The sequence below is a fragment of the Sciurus carolinensis genome, chromosome 1, assembly GCF_902686445.1.
Source record: "Sciurus carolinensis chromosome 1, mSciCar1.2, whole genome shotgun sequence".
In the NCBI taxonomy this organism is placed as follows: domain Eukaryota; kingdom Metazoa; phylum Chordata; class Mammalia; order Rodentia; family Sciuridae; genus Sciurus; species Sciurus carolinensis.
The window spans coordinates 88,546,342-88,570,684 of record NC_062213.1 but is presented as its reverse complement, the minus strand read 5'-3'; the positions used below and the strand labels follow the sequence as shown (position 1 = coordinate 88,570,684).

The window sequence follows — 24,343 nt, the reverse complement described above, 5'->3', positions numbered from 1 at the left end:
CCACTGCAAAAACAGACTGACGACGTCACATTAAGTAAAGAAAGCAGAGCTTCCACCACCAGCATATGTGCCCTGAGGCTTTCTGCAGTAAAGTGACAGGATAATCTTTCCCCCTTGAAGAGAAAGGAATTTTGATTGTGATACATATACCAGTATCTGGAAATAGTAAAATAGTGACTGTTTCCTAGATGAAAGTTATGAAGTACTGTACTTGGAAGGAAAAAAATGGATTTCACAGAACAGAAGCCTAAATCCAGCATTGCTTACTTAGTTCCCTGAATTAACAGAGCCTTACTGATATAATCCCCTGACAATAGGAAAGTCAAAAAGTAAACAGCTTGGACTAGGACAAGCTGTGACACACACAGACACACACACACCCACCTCTTTGAAAGCAAAGGAGGGGCACCCCACACAGAACCCTTTACCAAATACCATTTTGCCTGGGGCCTTTGCAACATGCAGTGTTCTTGCCCCAGTATGGCACCTTATCTTCTGAATAAGGAGCATGTTGTCTTTTTACCAACTTATTACTTGAAATGATAATATAGCCTGTCTGTTTGCTCTGTCAAGGCTGTGATATATTTTCCTAGTGGTTTGGTTTTAAAATAAATAGTTTCATTGTCTCCCTGCCATGGTGTCTTTGTATCTGGGCAGTGGTTATGTCACTTTCTTAGTATGTTTCTCCTTGTTATGTGCGAAATAAAATTTTTAAGGTGTAAAAAAAAAAAAAAAAAGACACTCTGTCTCTGGACTTTTTGTTATGCAAAGATAACATTTCCTTATTGTTTAGGCCAATTTGATTCATGATTTCCTGTTATTTTCAAGTCAAGTCATCCTGATAAAATAAAGAAAATTCCACCAGGTACAGTGGCACATTCCTATCATCTCATTGACTCAGAGGCTGAGGCAGTAGGATCCCAAGTTCAAGGCCAACCTCAGCAATTTGTGAGACCCTCAGCAACTTAGAAAGACCCTGTCTCAAAATAAAAAATAAAAAGGACTGGGAATATAGCTGTATGGTAAAGCACCCTTGAGTTTAATCCCTAATACCAAAAACATAAAAAAAGAGAACCAAATTCTGAAGACGATTACCAAAATGGAAGGCACCTGATCTTCTGGATCAGGGACTGCCTCAAAGAAAGAAAGAAAAAGGCCAAAAGCTAGTAACGAAAGGGGAGATAGAAGTATAAAGACATAAATTACCTAAAAAATAGAAGAAAATGCAGTGTAGTGCTGCATAATAATAAAAATTGATTTCCCAGGAAAGTAGTAAAGATAAACCAGTGTACTGTGGCTTAGTGATTGTATTTAGCCTTAATTGAGATGTAAGATCCGAAAATTGTAGCCATTTCAATTGTAACCCTTCCCTTTGCCCACCCCAATTTTAAAATTAGCCAATCAGGTAGATTGTAACCCAGAGCTTCTCCTATCAGAGCAAGGGGTGTGCTGCTCAAGGGGTAAAAACACGTGGACTGCCTCTCAAATGTGCCTGAATGTGCTTATTTGCTAGGTTCAGTAGCTGACCCTTTTGCAGGAGGAAAGTTTGCCTTGCTGAGTTACTTTGGAGTATATTTGATTCATTGTGGCACCTTAGTATTTCTAAGGTATTAATTCCTAGCACCACAAAAAGAAAAAGAAAATAGAAAATTCTAAATTCTAACCAGACCAATAATGGTGGAAAAAAGTTTCTCAAAAAAGGTACCTGTAGGAAAGAAAATAGAGGAGAAGTGACTCATCTTTAAGACAAACCAAACCTGTGAAGAGCCCCCCCCCACCCCCAGGGAAACTGAGACCTGGCTTCCCTTACAGCCTGGGATAGATATAGGGGAGTGAGGGATTGGGGGCATTTTGCCGTTAGGTGGTTTGTAATGGTTAATTTGAACTGTCAACTTGATTGAATCAAGAGATTTCCTGATGTCTTCTGGGTGCGTCAATGAGGGTGTGTCTAGGAATGATTGGCATGTGGATAGCAAACTGAAGTGGAGACCCTCTCTAAGCATGGGCAGCACTGTCCAATAGGATGGTGGCTTAGATGGAACAAAAGTTGGAAAAGACAAGGAAACAGCAGCAGATTCACGCTCCATTCTTCTTGAACAGGCTCTTGAATGGATTCTTGATTGCTGCTGTGATTGCCTGAGGACATCAGACTCTTGCTGTCTCACTCTTTCAAAAAGGACTCTGCCAGTGATTCTCCAGGGAGTTTCCAGAAACCTTCCATCCTGGACTGAGGTAGCACCATTGATCCCTTTTGTTCTGAGGTTTCAGTTTCTTGGACTTCGAGCTACTGGTTCCCCCAGGTCTCCAGCCTGCAAATGGTCATTGTGAACTATCCAGCTTCTGGTAGTGTAAGCCAATCTAATAAATCCCCTTTTTCTATAAATTCATACTTTCTATTGTTTCTATTCCTCTAGAGAACCCTAATACACTATTGCTAGGGGGTTATCAGGGAAGGAGCCAGTGGTCATCACCTCCATTCTTTGAGGTAGTCACTGTTTCATGTCGAACCAGGTGTTCAGGATTCTATTCCTGGATAATGATTTCTTTGTATGATGATGGAATATTATTTGGGGTTTCTTTGCCTGATGATGAAGTATAGTCTGGGGCTTATGGTCAGCCTGAGTCAGAGTGCCCTTCAGGTGACTCTTGTTCTAAATTGGAGGATATGTTTCAAAATGGTGTTGCCTACGTCAAGTTCTTCCTAATAGTACCAAATCCATATGATATGATAGGGGAATTCTATCATCTAAATGAATAAAGAGCTATAACTTGGGAAGACTCAATGTAATGCAGATGTCAAACCTCACCCAAATAATCCATATATACAATGTAATTCTACCAATATCTTAATGTTATTATCAAATTCTAAAGTCCATCTTGAAGAGACGCAGGAAAATAACAGCAAAGAAAATCTTGAAAAATAAGAATTAGAGAAAACTGGACCTTCTATATACCAATATACACAAGTTGCAATAAATAAAAATGTGTTATTGATGCAAAAATAGACAAATAAGGTTATAGAAGAGAGAACAAAATAGATCTATATATGGGAATTTAGAATGATAAAGGTGGTATTTCAAATTATTGACCTATTTATTAAATTATTAGGATTACTGATAAATGGAAAATATTATGTGAGTCTTACCTTGTACCAAATCCAAAAGTAATTTCCAAGCATATTAAAGATATAATGTTTTTAAAGTGTTTAAAAGTTCTAGATAAAACCTAATAAGATTTCAAGGAAAGGTAATACATGTATTACCTTTTTGAACTCTTAAGATGAAGAAAGTTTTCTTTATGCTACTATTATAAAATACTACAGGCTGGCAGTTTTATAATTAACAAATTTATTAAGTCACAGATCTGGAGGCTGGGAAGTCCAAGATCAAGGAACTAATGTCTGGTGAGGGTCTTCTTGCTGTATCACATCATCCAATGGTGAAAGGCAAAGAGAGGCTGAAAGAGCAAAAATGGTACAAACACATCCTTTTATAAGGAATCCATTAATTGCAATAACAAACCTATACACAGAATAGTGGCAGTAATCAATTTGAGGACAAATCTGGTGGTTTAATAACCTCTCATTAGAACCCATCTCCCAGTTGCTGCATTGGTGATTGTGTTTCCAACAAAATCTTTGGGGAGACAAATTCAAACCATAGTATTAACTACACCACATAACCCAGAAACTATAGAAGTTTTATTCATTAACTCACACAACAAATGTTTTTATTCTAGTCCTTGGGATATACCAGTAAATAAGACAAAAACCTTGCCTGCATTGAGTTTGCATTTTAGTATGTACGTGAATATCTGAGCAAAAAAATGCATTAATTACATATAATGATAGATACCTTGGAAAATATATAAGCAGAGTAATAGTAGTGGGGAGAATGCTCAGGGGAGGCTTTGCTTCTGAAGAGGATATTTGAAAGCACTAAGCAGGTTCCACAGAGCATACTCCAGTAGGTCTTTTATTTAAAGGCACAATAAGAGATCTAAGTGTGGGGGCACATGTCCCTAATAGCAGCACTCAGGAATCTGAGGCAGGAGGATTACTAGAGTTCAGTCTGGGCAACATAGCAAGACCCTATCTCAAAATAAATAAATAAATAAATAAATGAATAAATGTGTTCTTAGGTAACCAATAGTAGGAACATTGGATAATATTCTAATCAGGTATCATAAGGTAACCAATGGGAGTGAATGGGATAAGGTCTTCAATCTTGTCTGTAAAGGGAAGAGAATACCCCACAGCTCAGCATACGAGACCCTAATTACCAGACATGGGGGCCTTGAGCCTCTCTCCCTCACTCAGACCACTCAGGTCTACCTTACAGAGTGCTACTTTCACTTTCACCTTCAATAAATCTATACTTTGCCTGTTATTTCTGTGTGTCTTGCTCAACTCTTTGTTGGAGCACCAAGGACCTGGACTCCAACTGGACACCCCAGTGGTAACAGCATTACCTCAGAAAAGTGTGTTTTCTACTCAAAACTACCTACTTCTTCCCTCCCAACTGTTTTCCCCAATCTATTCCTCTTTCTCCAACATCCTCCCTTTTGGTATTCTAAATACTAAAGAAAGCCCTCTGAAATATGTTTTCTTCTCCTCAATTTAAAAGATACAGATGATGACCCCAGAAAGTCCAGACTCTTTAATGTGATAAGGATGCTCCAGGACCCAGGAGATGGTGAAACTCCTGTCCTTGTCCTACTATTAGGGGACAGACAGATATGGATGGTGGGAAAAAATGAGGTTAAAAGAATAATTCTAGAAAATGGGCCCACTGTTCTAATGTCCACGTGTTTTCTTGATCCCCACATATTTTCTTTGCCAAAAAGCAATTTATGTGCAGCCCTGCCTTGCCTAAGTGGACAGGATAAATCAATTCCTCAGCAAACTACCTGTTATCTGCAAGGAAATGCAGGCAGGAAATAATGCTGATAAGAGGAACCCAAGTTACTTTGAAGGGAGAGAATTTTGAGACCCTTTTCACAGATCAGATTCTGGAAGCAAAGAATATTTCCTCCTAACCACAAAACCTATAAAAATGATTAAGAATCACATTAGAATAGCTTAGCATGGACCAAGGGAAACTAGCACTGTCATGGCAATGGTGCTTGAAAATCTGATGTCACCCTGCTGTCAGTTGAAAATTAAGAGGTGGACCTGGGCAGGATTCTGTAAACTTCCCTGGGACCCCCAATAAAATTGGAGTGCAGGAGAGTCATGTTGTTTTTTTCCTCTCTGAAAGGACTCACTCTCTTTCTTGAGAGCGTCCCCTTTCCCTTTTCCTATCCCTTTAGTAAATTCATTCTTGTTATCTGAGCAACATGTCTGAAATCTTTCTGACTTGATCACAAGAATCAGTTTTTGAAGAAGGGATCTTTGCCTTGCCTCAGTTTCTCAGAAGTTCCCAGCTCTGAAACACTAGTATACCCTTTTCCCCACTTAAAAGGTTTCCGAGTTCCAGAGCTTTTCAGATATGAAACCTTTGAAACAGTAAGTTTCTTCTGTCTTCCTTCATAGCTGTCTTTGAATAAACTTATTTTCCTACCTCTTTGACTTCAAATGTTTCTGGAGCCTAACCTCTTCCTACCCTGGGCAGGATGATTTGACTCACAGTAACAAAAGAAAGAAAATAAAAGGGAAAAAAAAAGTTACAATAAGAAAGATGAGATTCCAAGAAATGCAAGCTCTCCAGGGTCCTTGTTGTCACCTGACCTTTATTTGCCCTTTGTTGTCTGGATACTACCATCTTGGATATGGGAAAGCTTAAAGCAGAAGTTCCCAGAGGAGTTTTCAATATCCCTCTGGTCATGTAATCAAGCCTAACTACCTGATTTGGCTCATTGAAAACCTGTCATTATACAAATAAAGAAAGAAACCTATCAGTGAAGTAACTGACCCTAGAAATCATCAGTCAAGTTTCAATTTAAATCACACATAAATCCCACTGCCAAGAGTGGGATTTGTTTAGTTTATTTTGGCTAAGGGTAAAACCTAGCCACCCATTGAAGAGTTATGGAAAATATTCCTACAGACAGCCCGCAGGAAAAATGGAAAGACAATGTGGCTTGGGAGAAGGGAGGGAAATTAGCCAAACATTAAACCTCTCCCAGTAAATCCTTTCCTAGTGACAATGGGCCCCAAGGGAAAAAAGCAACTTTCATCCCTTCCTGGGTTCATCCTCAGCATCTCCACCAAAAGCAAACATCCATCCCTTCCCAACCACAATGGGTCCTGAAGGGAGGAGGTGGATACTGAACTGCTGGGCTCTGGACTTTTACCCTTTCCCATTGTTGATGAGTCTGGAAGGAGAAAAGCAAATAGTAAAGGTCTGGGTAACAATGAATCCAAGAAAAAGAAGATAAGCAGTGAACACAGTTCTGAGCTTTTCCCAGTAACAATGAGTTACTGTTACCGGCTTTTTACAACTCCTTTCCTGACTCTCCAAACCAACATGTCTGCAGTTTCCAATGATTAAACCACCCTGGTTGTAAACTATAAAATTCAAATCCCTTCTGTAACCACTGGCCATTTTTCTGCCCAGAAAACGAGCCCCTTCAGTGCCTGATTGATTGACTCTGCTGCAGAATAAAGGAGAGCTTGCTGATCTGTTTGAAATCTGCTTCCATCACGGTTATTTGTGTTTTCATAATGGTGCCGAAACTGTGTTGGTTATATTTGCTCACACCCAGAAGTCTCTCAGAGATAGACACAGAGCTTTTCTATTTGAGCTGTAAATTGACTCATCTTTGAAGTTGAAGGACCTCAGAAGCTGCAACAAAACAAAGAAACTGCAAGAAATGGAATGGATTTGGGGATGAAGGTCTGTCACATCTGGGGAGTGCCACTGGGATGAATGAACTTTACCTGCCTTCAATTTTAGTATCATTTGGCTTAAGATTTAAATCCCAGGGAAACTGCATGATTGGCCCAATGTGGGATATGTGTTCTCTCCATGAATAAAAGATGAAATCAACCCACCTCACATGGACTGAGTGCAGGTAAACCTATTTTGCTAATGTAAAATTGGGTTGTTACTAAATAAGGGGAAATTAATGCTGGGCAGAGAATGGTAATGTCACAGGAGAAGAGATGTCTCCAGAGAAGGGTATGAGGAGTTCCCAGAAGACTGGGGAAACTCAACTTAGGACCAGCAGGGTTCTTGGCATACAAGATGGAAAAAAATTTCAGCATGAGCCAGACAAAGGCATAGACAGAGGTTTATTTAGGAAGGTAGATACACATTCAAGGAAGCATGAGGGCTGTCTCAAGTGAGAAGCAGCCCTCACTAGGGGTGGGGGGTCCAATATTTATAAAAGGGCTGTATCAGGGGCTGGACTGGAGGTGGATCCAGGGTGGAGTTAGACAATTTCCTGTCAGTTTTCCTGAGTTTGCATATTTCCCTTATTTTACAAGAGCACAGGCCATTAGGCCGAGGGCATGGGTCAGGACAGGGGCCAAGGTTTACAACTGTGTTTTCTGCATCTCAGCGACTTGATTCTGCATTTCAGTGGCTTAAGAGTGTTTCCCTTAGGATTCCATATTTCTCTCTCCTTATTCTACATCACTATCTCAGTAACAGTTAATAATAATCAGATAAGCAATATTTAAGAATGCTCAACATTGACAAGGGTGTCAGAAAAGGAAATCCTAGTATACTTTAGGAGGATATGCATGTAAAAGACAATCTGAGAATATTTCTTGAGCTAGCCATTGTACTTCTAGAAATCTAACCAGCAGAAATATTCAGGTAGTCAAATACATCATCTAAGATTATTATTTATTGTAGCATTGTGTATAATCATGAAAAATTTGAAACATTTAAAATATTGGTTAAATAAAATATGGCATAGTATTTGTACTATAGAATACTATATAGTCCTTGAAAAGAAAATACTTCCTTAGAAAGAATTCCACAATATATTATTAAACAAAATAGGCCAATTGCATAATTATATGAAAAGTATGATCCCATGTATGATCTTTTAAAAACTACACATTATATTATAAATGTAATATACATAAATTCATAAATATACACCAAAACTTCAGCAGTGGTCACTTACATGAAAGGGAACAAAATTAAGGGGAGTAAGGACAAAAAGAAACTTTCACTTTTATTCTTTGTATTTCTGTATTATTCAAACTTGTACTATAATGAGCATGAGTTTTTGCTTCAGTGTTTGTCATGAACATGTAAAAATATATAATGTGAAGCAACTTTAAAAATACATACACACATACACTTATTGCAGCAGAGATGTGGATTGATATATTAAATGTTAGCATTAATTATCTCTGGTTTATAGATTCATACATGATATAAAATTATTTTTACTGATCTATATTTTAGTTTTATATAAAAGAATATATTATTGGTATAGTGAAAGAATTTACATGTAAATAAAAGGAAAGAAGCAGCTACAATGTAATTTATAAATAAAGGAACAGACCATGTATCTATAAAATTGGGCAAAGAAAATACACGAAAAGGAAAATCATAAAAGAAGAAATATAAATGGTTAATAATCTTAAACTCTATATTTTTAAGAATTTGTCATATAGTAAACCTTTAATAACTCATTAATTGTAACAATATATGCAGATGAAATCTGATTGTGTGACCATAAAAAATTAGTATCAGAAATCTATGGAATTCCCAATAGTTGCAAAATACTGAATGAAAGAACTTTTCACAATGATGCTGTTATATTCCATCAAAAATGAAGCCTCTTCAAAGGGCACTCACTAAACCCCCAAGAAATCTGGCACTCAAAATTCTAGCCTAGGAGCGATGGCTCCTCTGAGATCATACCCTTCTGGTAACTACACCAGGAGAAAGGCCCTGGAAGTACCCATTCCCCACTGAAGAACTCACTTGAAGTTTGACTTTCTGAAAACTTGTATTTACAAAACAAAGTGATTAGTTTGTTCAACATGGCACAAAAGAGAAGAGGATGTGGAATAAGAAGAGAAGTTGAGCCAGGCGTGGTAGCACATGCCTGTAATCCCAACTGCTGAGGAGGCTGAGGCAGGATGATTGCAAGTTCAAAGCCAGCCTCAGCAACTTAGTGAGCCCCTAAGCAACTTAGCAAGACCCTGTCTCAAAACAAAAAATAAAAAGAGCTTGAGATGTACCTGAATGGTTAAGCACTCATGGGTTAAATCCCCAGTACAAAAGAAAAGGAACAGAAGTTGATCAGGAGAAAAGTCAGTTTTAACACTCCAAATCCCCATCCCTCCTCTCCCCCATATCCTATCCATTTCTGTCTTCCCCAGATTCTTATCACTGAAGAGAAATGGACCCCAGGGAGTTCAGTCTACACTCTAACCAATGCAGCCTTGAGAAGGTCAACAACCTTGTTTTCATATTTTATTATAAAAGTAATACATGATCTCAACAGAAAAATAAGAATGAAAATAAAAGTCACTGATAATTCCATCACCCTAAAATAATCACTTTTAATGTCATGGTACTTGTTAGTCTTTTTTTTTTTTATCATTTCTGATATCATACATACTTATTTAAGCATTCTCATGTAACCTGTAACATAAGCATTTTCCATGTTGCTACTATCTCTTAGTAACATTAATCTTCTTTTACGATTTTTTTTTTTTTTTTTTTTTTTTTTTTAGTGGTATGTGGCTTTGTGGATGTACAACAGAAGAGTCTTCTTGTGGGGAAGTGCTGAGGCACAGATGGAATCAGTACAGTCAGTCATTGGGGACCACATTTTCTGTTGGTTTCAGGACAGAAAACCTGAGGACTGACATAGGTAACTCTGGAAGAGTTCACCTTCTTTGCCACTGCAGCATTCCCTCAACCTCTCCAAGGGAAATTTAGGACAGTAGACACCAGATCCTCACTTCTTTTGATTCTCTTCCCCAAATTCCAGGGCAACACAATGGAGACTAAATGCGGTTCTGGTAATCTGGCTCTTCTTCCTGAGCTTCTGGGTGCATGAGAAGTGAATAGGAGATTGTATTCTCAGCCTAGAGAAAGCAGAAACATGCAGTGGAGATCCAGGGAGAGAGGAAGTCATGGATAGCAACAGAAGAGGATAGCAGGGGAGAGGGAAGAGGGTGAAAGAAAAGGAGATGACAGGGGACACTTACCTCAGTTTTGGCAGCTTCTTCAGGATTAGTGGGATTGGCTACGGGCAGAAAGAAGATAAATTTGCCCAGGCACTGCTGGAGAAGCGGGCTTTCTTGTGCTGCTGCCAAGGCTACAAAAGCAAAGCCCAAACCAGACCTGAGTCAAGAACTGCTGACCCCAACTCAGGCCTGTAGACCAAGTCCTGAAAAAATATGACTTCATTCACCCACATTGGAGTATCCCAGACTCAGCCATTCCCAATGGCCATGCTGGCAAAGGGAAGCAGTCTTTGCACCACATTTTTTTCAGAGAATTGCTGAACTTTCCTAGAAGCAAATCAGGCAGATTTGGGGATCTGAGATAGTGGGATAGGGGTGTTCAGTATCAGTGTAAAATTAAGTCCAGATTTTTGAGAGCCACAGTCTTCAAAGATCAAATACCAAAACCATTTCTTTCTACATTGGCCAAATGCAGTGCCTCTTTGTTGGGAACTTTGAAGAATCAGGTACTCCACTGCATCAAAAAGAAATAGAGTGAGGAAGGGAGAGGAGAAAGCCAAGAAGGAAGGCAGAGAAAAAAGGAAATGAAGGAAGGAAGGAAGGCAGAAAAAAGAGATGAGAAAGAAAGGAAAGAAGGAAGGAGGGTGGGAACAGGGAGAAAGGAGATAGGAAGAAAGGAAAGGAGAAAGGGGGAAAGGAAGGAAGGAAGAAAGGAAAAGCAAGCACTAGGCATGTAGCACACTCCTGTAATCCTAGCAACTGGGAACTCTGAGGCAGGAGTATTGCAAGTTCAAGGCCAGCCTGGGCAACTTAATGAGAATCTGTCTCAAAATAAAATTAGAAAGGACTGGGGATAAGATTCAGTGGTAGAGCACCCCTATATCCAATCCCCAGTACCACCAAAAAAAAAAAAAAAAAAAAAAAAGCAAGCAAGAGACAGGGACAGAACTTTCTCTGATAAATATCCAATTCCCTCATTTTTGCTCTAAGTTCACTTTCCAATGTGAAAAGCGCCTCAGTAATCTATAAATCATCATTTCCCAGGAAGTTGGGGAGGAGCTTGAGACAATGCCTCTAGTCTCTTCACACACCCCTGGACACAAAGAGCCCCTATTTGTCATGTTCCAAATTCTAGAACAAACTACTCTCAGAATTCCCCTTCTAATACATTCCTCATTTCTCAAATCCCAGCAACTTACTGTACCTTTTGGGAAACCATCAGCTCCAGTGCCTGGCTGCATAGATGCCTTAGGAAATATTTATGCCAGTGTAGACAAAAACCAAACAATGAAGTGGTGAATCCAGTTGTGTTTGGACTTTTTTCTAGATCTGGCTTGGCCCTAGTTGTGGACTCAGGCCCACATCCCCACATGGACTGCCAAAGGACACACAAACCCTGCTCAAAGTGAAGCTACATGAGTAAAAGATTGCTCAAGCTCTCAAATCTGTTGGCTCTGCTCTGAGTCATACTCCAGACATCTTAGGTAGAATCTTCAAGGGTCTCTTCTTCCTGCCTATTTCTGCTATCACGGAAGCCCCTGTGAAAATTCCAGTCTCCTTTGTGCTCTGATTTTAACCACAGTGAGAAAGTCTCCTGGAACACTGCTCCTTTTACATACCTTGACCTGGGCCAGAGGTTGGATGGTCACTGGCTCTCAAAATGTCAGGCCTACAAGGGCTCAGAGGTCATCTAAGCCAACCCACACACTTCCTCAGTGAGGTGTCTAAACCCCATCAGGGAAAGTGATGTGCTCAGTATTCTATTGTATGATGATGGTAGAACCAGGTCAATATTTAATAAACTGACACAGTGGACATCAGAATCAAACTTTGTCCACAAAATAAAGCCCATTAATGGCTCTGGTTCCCCCAGAATTTTATGAAGCCCAAATCTCCTCTTAATATTCCACTAAGAACAAAGCTCTACCATACCTACCCCTATCCCTATTCCTCAAAAAATCTAAGGGTTTTCCCCACTCTTCCTCCTCCTTTCCTCTTAGACCCCTACCTCTTTAATTCCATTGGCCTACATCTTACATCTTCTTACCCCTATTCTGTGCCAACTTTGCCAAATTACAGAAATATCCAAATATCTCTGATTTTCTGTTCTGCAAATGTTCCCAGGTTCCCTCTTTGGGCCCAGGAGTTAGACTCAGAACTGGCCAAGTGATTTGAGCCTCTGCCCTCCTCCCATTGCCCCCTCCCTCTCATGCTCAGGCTGAACTTACACAAGCCACTTGTTGCTGGCTCTGATCCATCTGGCAGCCCGGGGTGGGACATCATTGAGTCCCCAAAGGGAATGCTGTACTCACCTAGTTCCTCAGGGAGGGTCTCTCCCATTTCCCTGTGCTCAGGGTTTCCCAGGAGAGCTAGGAGGGGCACATAGGAGGTTAGTAGGATTATGGAGTGGGGCTTTAGTCCTCAGGACCAAGGACCAGGGGAGGATTGGGTTAGAACCAACATGACCCATCCCTCTCCTACCTACTCCCAGATGCCCTACCCAGGAACTGCTCTAGCTTGGAAAAGGCCAATCAGAGAGTCTTAAGCCAACCATCCCATGGGGACTCCTAGGACTGTCAGAAAGAACATGCCATTACATCTTCCTTAGGCTTGCTCTGCCTTTTAAAAGCATACTTTTTCTCAGTATCTCAGTACCTCCATATTTATTTATTATCAGTAACTGAAGTCCTGCTATGAACAAATTACGAAGTGCTTTCTGAGATATTAGTAGTATTATTTTCTTTCTCAGTGGCCTACAGCACCCTTTTCTCTTCCCTTGACTTCTATCCTAGCCACAAAATTCCCCATTTTTATACCTTGACTTCTGTGCCAGGAATGTTCTTCTAGTCCTCTTTGCCTAGCTAATTGCTACCCCAAGCATCACCTCCTCCACAGTGGTGATTGCGCATATCTATGTGCCATCTACTATCTATTAGGCATTGGTATAACAGCTTTAGCCTTATTCCTTGTCCTAATAATCCTGTGAGGTGGGTCCTATTAGTATCCCCATTTTCCAGATGAGGAAACTAAGGAACAGAGAAGTTGAGCAGTTTACCCAAGGCCATATTGCTGCTGAGCTGTGAGTTGAGATTTGAACCCACATAGTCTGATCCTACTATGTATGCCTCAATCACTACACTATAGTATCTACCCATGAAAGCTTCTCTAACTGCCCCAGAATGGGTTGGCTGTTATAGTTTGAATCTTGAGTATCCCCTAAAGACTCCCATGTTAAATGTTTGATCCCCAGAGTGGTGGTATTGGGTGGTGGTGGAAACTTTAAGAGGTGGGCCTAGTGGGAGGTCTTTAGTTCATTGGGGGTGTGCTTCTGAAGAGGATTTGCTATATATACATATTCCTAGTCTCTTCTTTGCTTTCTTGTTTCGTGACCATAACATCTTCTTACCATGATGTGCTGCCTTGTCACAGGCCCAAAGCAATAGAGACAACTGATCATAGACTGGAACCTCTAAAACTGTAAGCCAAAATAAACCTTTCATATTTATAAACTGATTATCTCAGGTATGTCATTGTAGTGACAAAGCTGACTAATACACTGGGTTATGAAGCCCTATTTATATCACTATAGCGCCTTTTCATTTCTCTGTCATTGTTCTTACTCCAGTTTATAATCATCTACTTGCACTTCTGTCTTCCCCACAATGCTGAGAACTCAGTAAGTCAGGAACTGGACTTCTTTATCTTGGCATCATCTATAGTGTATAACACAGTGCTCGACATATAAGTAAGTTCATTTGAGCCTTGTCGAATGGATGAATTAATAAATGAATAAAAATAGAGCTGTATCTGAATGCTAAAGATTTTCTAGTCCAAATATAGGGGTTCCAGCAATATCTAGGGTTAAGCATCTGCTAAGCAGGAATTGATCACAAAACCAAGGAAAGTCACAAACCTGAAGTTCGTTTTCTCTTGAGGTAGATCAAGACCACTATAGTAGCCACAATGGCAGCTACAGCAATCCCGGTCACCACAGGCAAAATGATCACCGCCAGTGAAGAGTGGGTTGACTTGGACCCTAAGAAAGACAGATCTGAAGACACTCTTCCTACCTCACTTCCACCCTCCATCCTCTTCCAGCATGATGATCCAGTGCCAGACACCTGAAGTTCTTCTATGACTAAGTCATTCACGGGTTTAATACTTCAACCCACAATCTCATCTGCCCAGAGTTTGTATAGCTGGACTTGGGTCTCCCCCTTATGCAAGTTTCTCCACCAAACTAATAAAGGTATACGAGTGAGTTTCCAGGAGGACAGGAAGAGTGCTCATGAACAGTGGGGAGGGTGGGCATGAAGGCTTCTACTGTCCAGAACATGCCAGCCTTTCAGGAGGGAATGGCTATCACATGGGACATGAGAAAAATCTAGAAATTTTCAGTTTAGGGAACCTCTGTACCAATAAGAGAGCTCTGTTTCACTGCTGTTCTTAGTATGGTACCTATGTTTCAAAGTGGGAAACAGCCTTGTCTCTTGTCACCCAGGAGCTGGGGGTTCTTAGCTCTGGCCCCTACTCCTTCTCACTGACCTCAACAAGGCCTCTACAACTCTCTTCTTTCTCCCAGCACCCAACTTTGCTGCCATAGTAGTTCTCGGATCTCCATGTGGTCTACACAACCTTAACCTGACCCTTGTGCACTCCCTCCCTACATTTTGACAGAGTTCCCACACCTTGGACAGTGATGGTCACAGACTTTGATGAGTAGGACTTCCTTCCTACACTTGCTTTGCAGTAGTAATCACCACTGTGACTTTGGTTTGCTAATGGAATGGAGAAGTTGTTATTGTAATGGGAAAACTGCTTAGAATTTCCATTCTGGTAGAATGTGATCTTGTTCAGAGGATTGTTCTTCCAGCTGTGGCACTTCAATATGATGGTGTCCCCCTCCTGGAATACCAGTTGAGAGGTCTGGAGCAGAAGCCAGTCTGAAAGACACAAAAGGACAACAGGACCCAGGAGGTCTTGGCTCAACTCCAAGACTCAGACCATCCTTACTTGTGGAATATGATGTGCAGAGGGAAGAACTTAAGTTTGTAATCAGACAGTTTGATCTCTAATTTTGGATCCATACATTTATGAGCTCTGGAATGCTGAGCAATTGTTTAATTCTTCTGGGCCTCAGTTTCCTCTTCTGTGAAAATAAGCATAATAACACTGTGCATCTACAAAAGTTTCTGGTACACAGCCAGCGTTCAGAACACACTTATCTTCTCTGCCTTACCCAGGAGTAGGCAGCTGCAGTGCTCTCCTGTCAAGGACACAAGAGACTCTGAGATGTAGTTCCTTCCTTAGGGGAGGAAGGGATGAATCCAGTCTGACTGAGGAAAGAACATTTGAGGAAGAAACAGCAGAGATATGTTTCAGAAATAATTGAAAGTCCTAAACTTCCAACAAATGTTGGTTTACTTGATGAATATTAATAAATGTGCAGCCTCAGTTCAGCAGGGTCTCAGAAGGCAGCAGTGTCCCAGGAGAATTGTTACCTTGCTATATATTGTTTGAGGAAATCTGGGAATTAAGTGAGAGTAGGGGACTAAGTGAAGAGTAACAGTAACAATAGTCATTGTTTGATTGCTTTTGTGGTACTGGGGATTGAACCCAGGGGTGCTCTACCACTGAGCTACATCCCCAGTCCTTTTACATTTTATTTTGAGATAGGGTCTTGCTAAGTTGCCCAGGCTGGCCTCAGCTTGTGATCCTCCTGCCTCCGCCTCCAGAGTTGTTGGGATTATAGGCAAGTGCCACCATGCCTGGCTAGCAATAGTCATTGTGATTACATAGTAGCTCTTTATGGAGAATCTACTTTTTGTCATTGATCTGTTCAGCAAACATTTATTAAGCTCTGTCCCATCTCTGGAAATACACAGATGAAGGAGACACAAGGGTACCCAGCACTATGAGAGTGAACAGAGATCAGGGAAATGATAATTCTCCCCAGAACCCTATGAGTGAGACATTAGTCTACCCATTGTTCAGATGAGGAAACTGAAACTTAAGCATTCGATGAATTCATCAGATTTATATAGTTAGTAATTTCCAGGGTCAGGATTCATTTGTGGTCTGTTTTGTTGTAGTTGTTTGGTTGTTCAACTTTATTTCAATTAATTTTTTATTGTGTATCACCATGAAAATGGAAGAGTTTTTATGACGAAGGGACTTCCTTCTGTTTCTTTCACACCCAGTTGCCTCTCTGTGGTCTTTGGCACCCTCTTGCTCAATCACAACTATTGCAAAAACAATCATTCATATATGCTGAGGAATTTCTTACGAATTTATATCACCACCACACATACGAAGCAAAGAGGTGGATGAAAAGGGAAATGAGTGGGCAAACAAGCAACTCACAGCAATACTTCCCAATAAACAGACCATCTCCCTTTTCGGCAAACCTCTATAGTGTAAGCAGATTCAAGCTCTCCAAGGCCCCTCCCTGGACCTCCCTCTACTAACCGGAATGTACATCCAGATGCACAGGGTCACTGAGGCTCGTCTGGTTCATCTGGCATGTGTACTCCCCACTGTCATCGTTCTTGGCCTTAAACCTGTAACTGGGCTGGGTCTGGGTCAGGATGAGGCTCCTGTTGTGGAACCACTGAGTAGAATGGTCCTCAGTATTGCGGGCCCCTTGGCATTTCAGTGTCACGTAGTCTTCCTTCAGTACCTGGATCCATGGGGGCTCAAGTTTCACCACAGACTTTGGGAGATCTGTGGAGGGGCAGAGAGAGGAGGCAGTATGAGAAAAGGGAACCCCAAGAATCTGATCAGACTTTGAATCTCAAAGAAGCTTCTTTATTCCTATTGGGGGAACCAGGCACAGAAGTTTTTTGGCAACTGAATTAATTCTTATTACTCATACAATCCACTACCAGGGCTGCAGGAACTCAGATGATTCTCAGAAGGAGTGGGCAAGAGGGCAAAGGGAAGCTGGATGTGGTAGTACATGCCTATAATCCTACCTACTTGGGAAGCTGAGGCAGGAAGATCTCAAATTCGAGGCCACCCTGGGCAACTTAGCAACATCATGTCTCAAAATAAAATAAACTATAAAAAGCTGGGGATGTAGCTCAGTGGTAGAGTGCCCCTGAGTACAATCCCTAGTACCAAATATCAAGAAGGGGAGATGTTGGAGAGGGAGAAGGCAGGCAAGGTAAATACCCTAGAAATAAATATCAACTATGCCAAGAAATATCCTAACAGCTTTCTTTTCTCTCTCTTTCTCTCTCTCTCTCTCTCTCTCTCTCTCTCTCTCTCTCTCTCTCTCTCTCTCTTTTGACTCATTTTGCTCCCCTACAAACTGAGGCACATTTGGACACAAGTGATAAACTCTACAAAGCTTCCTTCAGACAAGTGGGGGCATCTGACAAGTGAAGGTGTCAGACAGAAGAGCTGGACATCAGGTTTCTGTTGTAACATAATGTCATTCCTTATCCCTTCAAAAGGAGGTTAGGATGGCCAGGTCTCATACTCAAGCATATAGGAGTTTCAGTAGCCTCAGAAGAATCAAGAGAGGGAGAAAAGCTAAAGGGTCAGTACTGGGGTGGGAGGAGGTTGAATGCACAGATAAAGTACCTGGTAAAGTTCACTCCAACAAAGCTCTCTCTGTTAGAAGCCCTCAGATCCATTCAAAATAGAGTTTATCAACACATGGGACAATCTGTGCATATCGTTATTTTGTATGTCCTTGAATTTTATTTGGAGAGCAGAAACTCTTATTCTTTAATGAGGTTTTTAAAAGAATCTTTGACATAATGCATAATAATTACACATACTTATGGAGTAGATGTGATACTTTAATACACATATACAATGGATAATGATATGATTATCAGAGTAGTTGACACATCCATCACTTCAAACATTTATCATTTCTTTGTGTTGGAAACATTCAAAATTCTCTCAACTAGCTACTTTGAAATATATAATTAATTGTTGCTAACAATAGTTACCTTTCTGTGCTATAGAACACTAGAAATTATTTCTCCTATCTAACCATACCCTCTAACTGTACTCCTATACCCATTAACTATCCTCTCTCCATCCTCCCATCTCCCTCATCCTTCCCAGGTTCTGGGAAGTAACTATAATTCTACTCTACTTCTTTGAGATTAACTTTTTAGAAATTCTTGTTTTTGTTTTTGTTTTTGTTTTGTTTTGTTTTTAGAGAATAGAAGGCAGTTGAGCAAGGACAGAATTCATATTTCTGTGACAATGTCTGTAACATCTCACCATAACAGAACCAGAAGGTTTGAAGCACCCATCCCCTTACTCCCTGGAAAGAAGCAGGGACAGGGAATCTTCTGGGAGCAATGACCCTTTCCTGGGTCTGGTACTGAGCTTGGTTGTTGGTTCATCTAGAGCACCTCCAGATGGAGCACTGGAGGAGGAAGAGAATGTAGGTAGAGTACTTACCAGGTGTCCCAGCAACAGGAGCTGTAAGAAAGAAAGTAAAGATCAACCAGGACCTGAACCTCCACACTGAATAGCCTGCCCAGAGTTCCTTCACCCACAGTCCAATCCTCACCCCACACATACTCCCTGGGACTGCTAGAACTGGACACATTTTCAAAAGTACTGAGAGCTCCCTCCCCAACAACAGGAAAAGAGAGAGAGAGAGAAAGAGAAAGAGATACAAATCACTCTCTCCTTTTTTTTTTTTTTTTTAACACCATTGTTTGGTTTAACACTTGACTGATTAAAATAAATATGCCCCCGAGTGGAGCACAGTGGGGCAACCTGTAATACCAGTAACTTGAGAGGCCCAGGCAGAAGGATCACAGGATCCAGGCCAGCCTCAGCAACTTAGCAAGGCCCTATCTTAAAATAAAAAAGAAAAAGGACTGGGGATGTAGCTCAGTAGTAAAGCCCCCACTCTGTTCAATCCTCAATAGTGCAAAAAATAAGTAAATAAATTTTGAAAATGAAGTAAAAATGCCTCTGGAAAGTTCCCTGTTGGACTTTACATATAATTTATGAGTCTGTGTAAATGATTTTGCCAGTCTATCTGTTTTTCTGGGGGGAGTGTATAGAGATTACACATTGTCCATGATCATAATAGAAAAATGGAAAATACACATGACAAAAATATTATCACCTTGGGAATATACTCGGTTGGGTTTTCCCCATGAAAACATATACATGTAATGTTTACATACAGACATATATAAATGGTAAATGAGGATAAACTATAAAAAATTATTCTCTTACCTAATTTTTCACAGAACAATAGAAGATCCACTAGATTAATCTGTCTCCACATTGTCTTTTTTTTTTTTTTGGCAGTTCTAGAGATTGAACATGGTAGTCAAGTGCTCTCCCATTGTGCTATCGGGCTACACCCCCAATCCTATTTATTTTATTTTGAGATAAAGTCTCATTAAGTTGCACAGGCTGGTCTCAAACTTGTGATCCTCCTGCCTCAACCTCCCCTATAGCTGGGATTATAGACATGCACCACCATGCTTTGTCTATGTTGTCATTTTTAACAAACTACATTCTATTCTATGTGGCTCTCCCATGAATTATTTTGTATCACTGCTGCTTGATAATTACATCTTCCAGATTTTTGCTATTAGGCAAATCTGAAAGGAGGAGGAGAGTGCAAAAGGACACCAGATCTGTGGTTTCATATGCAGGTATGTGGAATGACACTGGGTTAGGGAAAGAACTTCCAATTGGAGGCAAAGTAGGGGCCAGGAAGGACCAGGAAAACTGAATGGAAGTGGATTTGTGGGCACTATCATTAGGTGAAGGAGCAAAGCAGGGTTCTTAGATAAAGTAGAGCCCAGTGCATGTGCATATATAGGGCATGTTTTACGTGTCCATTTCATGGGGCTTTCCTCTGGTATTTGGACTGAGAAAAAGTAAAAAGGCTTCCAAACGTGTGAATTTCCAGGGACATTAAGTATGGAAGGCAGCTGAAACACAAGCAAGGAACCAGAAGGGCGCACTGTGGAGAGTTGGCCTGGGAGTTTGGAGAACCAGATGCTGGTCCTGATGTTACATCTCTTATTTGTACACTTAGACCCATTACTTTGTTCCTTTGCAATACAAAGCTAGTCAACAAAACTGCATTGACTTCCTCCTGTCCTGCAATTCATCCTGAGTTCAGGAAAAGGAAAAGAACATAAGTCCCTACCCCCACTGAAACCAAAAGTCTTACAGTGGAGATAAGCATATAAGTAATCTAGTGAAAAAGAGATGTGCTTAATGACATTGGAGAAGTGTAGGTAAAATGCTGTGGAGGTTCAGAGGAGAAAAGGATCCTAGGGTTCTGAGTTTGACAGGATTTGGAGTTGACGAGAAGGAAAGTCCCATAAAGGAGGTCATATTCATCATGCACATTCAAGATTGATAGGATTTTGACATATAGAGAAGAGGTGTTCCATGGGAAGGACTGGAAAGTAATTAGCCAAATTTCTAGAAAGTTCCAGGTCAATTTCAACATCATTTCTTGTCTCTGCCAAAGCACCTCCAATAATGAAGGGCAAAGCTAAAAAACAAAGTAGGAACCATACTTTGGAGGGCTCCTGATGACAAATGATGTTTCAATGGGCAAAAGCACAGACTGAGTTTAAGTGTTGGCTTCACCACTGCCAAGTGACCTTGCACAAATGACTTTTCTCTGCTTCAGGTTCCTTGCTTATAAATGGAGATAATGATAGCAGTACCTACTTCATAGGGTTATTGAAAGGATTAAATTAGAGATAATCCAATTAAGGCCTTTAGTGTGTTACTTGACACATGGTAAGTTTAAAATAAATACAAGCTAACTTTTATGTTTGCTCTTTAATTCAGTAAACAGTGGGAAGTCACTCAGAATGTTCTAACTGGGGCCAAAAGTGCAGTGTCAGATGAATTGGAACAGGGGAAATAGAAGAGATTAGTTAAGAAAAAGATAATTATTGTGATCCCAAATACACATGGATGACCTGTCCAACATCCAGCTTAGTTATTCCTTGACCCACTCATCCCCAGTGAACTTTACTTCATACAACTTGGCCACACCTGCCCACTCCTATCCCAGAAACCATCACCACCAGAAATCCTACTGATTCCAAAATCACAAAATCATATATTCCATGCTTCAATCACAACCTCCTCTTCTTCCATTTCATCTGCTCAAGGACAGCTCCCATAATCATCTTGACTTCATCAAGGATACCAAAGCATTTACCTCACTACTCTATCCTAAGCCCACACTTGCCTTCATCTCCCCCATTTAGCTTAGATAGGTGATTCATCATTATAATAATCTCATTGCAAATTCCCTCGACTACCTTGCCCTTCTCTGTCTCCACCAAATGCACGTATCTTTTCCATATCTTTACTTTTCAGTTGTATTGACAGTAGGAAGTAAAGAAGAGGGTACAGATATAACAGAAAGAACAGAGAACTTGGCACTTAATGAGATGTGGGGGTGATATAAGTGAATGACCAGGGAAAAGGTGACTGTGTTCATGTACATATAAATATTAGAAGGATAAGAATATTATAAGAGGAAGATGGCAAGTTGGATTTTTAATATAATTTGTTTCTAAGCTGTCAAACATATTTAGAGGTGTCCAATCAATAGTCAGAAATATGAAATTATATAAAAGTAAACAAGAGAAATAGGTTTGGGAGTTATGCACATGAAAACAATAGCAGAAAACATGAGTGTGTGGGATTGGAAAGGGAACAGTGTAGTGGGAAAGTGGCTGAAAAAGAAGATGAAGAGGAAAAAAAAAACTTTATATGAAGAAAGGAAAGACAAAGATCTTAAATTTTAGGTCAGTGAAACTGTCTCTCATGTTCACTGATAAGTCCCCAAGTCCTAGAACAGTGCCTGGCACATAGAATTAACATAAGGTTTAAACAAGGCAGGTTGAGAATTAGCAGAAGCAAAGGTGTTGAAAACGAAGAACATTGCACACATTGCCTGGCTGTAGAGGAGGATCTCTTTGGGGCACAACGAGGGACATGGTTAGAAGGGTAGAATTGGAGCTTTTCCAGTAGGCAGTGGACCAGCACTGAAGGCATGAAGTGCAGGGACTCAGCCATAGCTGTACTTGAATATACCGTGACTTCAGCATGCAGCATGAATGGCCAGGAGGGGAGTCAGGAGCAATCAAGACACAGTGAAAGGTGCTATAAAATTGTCATCAAGTGATAATGATAGTACTCATGGAGTACCAGAAAAGAATGGAAAAGATAAGAGTAGAGCCTCAGTGATGTAGCAAAAGGCAAATGGAAGAAAACACCAAAAATCTTTCCCAGGAGTCCAGGTTACTGGCACATTGGTAGCACTATTAGCACAAACAGAAGCACATCATCTCTCTAGGTCTGAGTCTTCCCACATAATAAATGAGGTGATTCAGTGCTTACTTTACATCTATTATACTCTAATCCACTCGAGGGGAAATACTCTCTCTTCTTTACTTCTGCCTCCTGTAGCCCTATATCATCTAGCATTGAGGGCTGAGGTTTTCTACTGCTGACTGGATTTCACTATCATTTCATAGCAGTAACTTGCAGGAGCAACTATGTACCTTTTTCTGAGAGGTAAGGGTGGAAGCCCCAGGAATTGAGCTAGAAAAAAAAGCAGTTCTGCTATTAGGACTCCCTAGGGAGCTTCCCCTAGACTCTTCCAACCACTTAGCATCATCAGTTTCTATTCCCTGGTTCACACCTGAGAACATGATCAGAAAATGGCCTTCTGTCCTGGCTTAGCACACTGGCTTTCTCACTGATCAGAGTGAGGACCCACATCATGGTCTATGCAGTGAAAGGAGGAATGTGTAGTTTCTCTGATTCCACAATTGATGATTCCAGAATTTCCCAAGTTTGTGGATCCTCTGAGCCCTGGTTTCCTGGATAACACATACCCTCCCATGCTTCTGCCCAGGGGAATCTCCTTACACGTAAGAGAATGGGCTTTTGTCACATTCAGAAGTGTGGAGGATGGCCATTGTCACCCCCCAAAATGCATCTTGGAGCTTCTTTTACACCCATTCTAAGGTAGCACTAGCCTAAGACTTAGTTCCATGTGAAACACCAATTTAAAGGGAAATACTGTGGCCATCCATTTTCCACTCAGGTATAGGTCACTAGATTCCTTTGGGCAGATTCTGATGTTGGGAATGGCAGAGCATTGCAGGCCTGGGGGGATCCAGTGAAATGGGCTAAAACATAGTTTAAAACCAAAAAACAACACCACTCCCCACCCCCCCAAAAAAAAAAAAACCAAACCCTGCCAACTTTGATTTTCTAAGGCCAACTTTGATTGTTAGAGTTTAATCAACTGCCTCCATGCACCTGATTTTCCTGATATGCTTCCCATGTCACTGTCATCTCCTGCCCAAGCTCAGCCCGAATCCAGGTATTCCTGTTCTTGTGTCCCTTCTATGAGCCCCGGCTCACCCAGAAGTAGCACAGCTGTCCACAGTAGCATATGGCCCAAAGTCTGTGAGGGCTTGGAGTCAGTCCAGTCACTCTCAGTGGCAAGGAGAGGTAGGAACGAGGGGACTCTCATCACTCCCTGGAGCAAATTGGTTCCAACAGCACACAAGTACGGGCTTCTCTCCAGGCTTGGCAGATTCCAGCCAGAGGATAAACCAATTCTGAAGTTCAAAAGAGGAAGTGAAAAGAAACGTCTGTTTAATCATAGGCTCCACCCCTTCCACCCTCTTTCTTTTCAACTCTTCCCTCCTAAAAGATTCAGGGTTTCTCAGAATAAATCTGGCTCAGTTCAAGTCACAGAACTTTTAGAAAATGGGAAACAACTTCCCTTTTCTGGGGCCATAACTCGCCTGGGCCTTTGGGAGAAAGAGGGAAATGGCCACCCTAACTCAGTTTAGAACTTCTTAACCTCGGTCTCCATCCTCCTTAGAAAAGATAATTGAAAACAACATACAGGCAAATTCTGGTATTTTTTCCATTTGGAGATCCAGACACTAAAATCTGTAGTCCTCCCAAACTGACCAGAGAGGCCTAAGACCACCAACCATCATTTGATATTTCTCTGTTATAACACCTTGACTCACTTTTGGACTATGGAATGAGAGTAGCAGTAAGATGCCCACACATCCTCATTATTTTCCTTCTGTATTTGTTCTTTCATCCATTCATTCATTTAATGAATATCATAATAAATATCTATTTTACACCAACCTGGGCCCTGGTTCTTTATCCTGGTCATTTCTCTCATCCTGTTCTCACCACTGTAGCATACTGAAAGAA

The 24,343-nt window shown here is 40.8% G+C and overlaps 1 protein-coding gene across 3 annotated transcripts; it reads right to left on the bottom strand.

Annotated features, from left to right (window-relative positions):
* Positions 1 to 9,596: 9,596 nt before the first annotated feature.
* On the bottom strand, positions 9,597 to 23,742 carry LOC124993135 (low affinity immunoglobulin gamma Fc region receptor II-like). 3 transcript variants are annotated; one of them, XM_047564766.1, is made up of 8 exons: positions 23,525 to 23,742; positions 18,536 to 18,556; positions 16,577 to 16,831; positions 14,797 to 15,051; positions 14,022 to 14,144; positions 12,337 to 12,477; positions 10,130 to 10,167; positions 9,597 to 10,006 (listed from the first exon to the last, which is right to left on the bottom strand). In XM_047564766.1, the coding sequence occupies exons 1-8, from the start codon at positions 23,634 to 23,636 to the stop codon at positions 9,926 to 9,928; spliced, it is 1,026 nt and encodes a 341-aa protein (XP_047420722.1). In that variant the 5' UTR covers positions 23,637 to 23,742; the 3' UTR covers positions 9,597 to 9,925. The 3 variants fall into 3 exon arrangements, with proteins under 3 accessions (XP_047420722.1, XP_047420713.1, XP_047420728.1); XM_047564757.1 differs by lacking the exons at positions 9,597 to 10,006; positions 10,130 to 10,167 and having other exon boundaries at positions 11,086 to 12,477; XM_047564772.1 differs by lacking the exons at positions 9,597 to 10,006; positions 10,130 to 10,167; positions 12,337 to 12,477; positions 14,022 to 14,144 and adding an exon at positions 14,493 to 14,566 and having other exon boundaries at positions 23,525 to 23,739.
* Between the last annotated feature and the right edge of the window lie 601 nt (positions 23,743 to 24,343).

Excerpts from the sequence above, each read along its gene's own strand:
- LOC124993135 (XM_047564757.1), bottom strand. The coding sequence starts at position 23,636 with ATGAGAGTCCCCTCGTTCCTACCTCTCCTTGCCACTGAGAGTGACTGG. Across the intron at positions 18,557-23,524 it reads GACAGCTGTGCTACTTCTGG|CTCCTGTTGCTGGGACACCT; the intron begins GTGAGCCGGGGC and ends TCTTTCTTACAG. Across the intron at positions 14,145-14,796 it reads TGTGACCATCACTGTCCAAG|GGTCCAAGTCAACCCACTCT; the intron begins GTGTGGGAACTC and ends TGTCTTTCTTAG.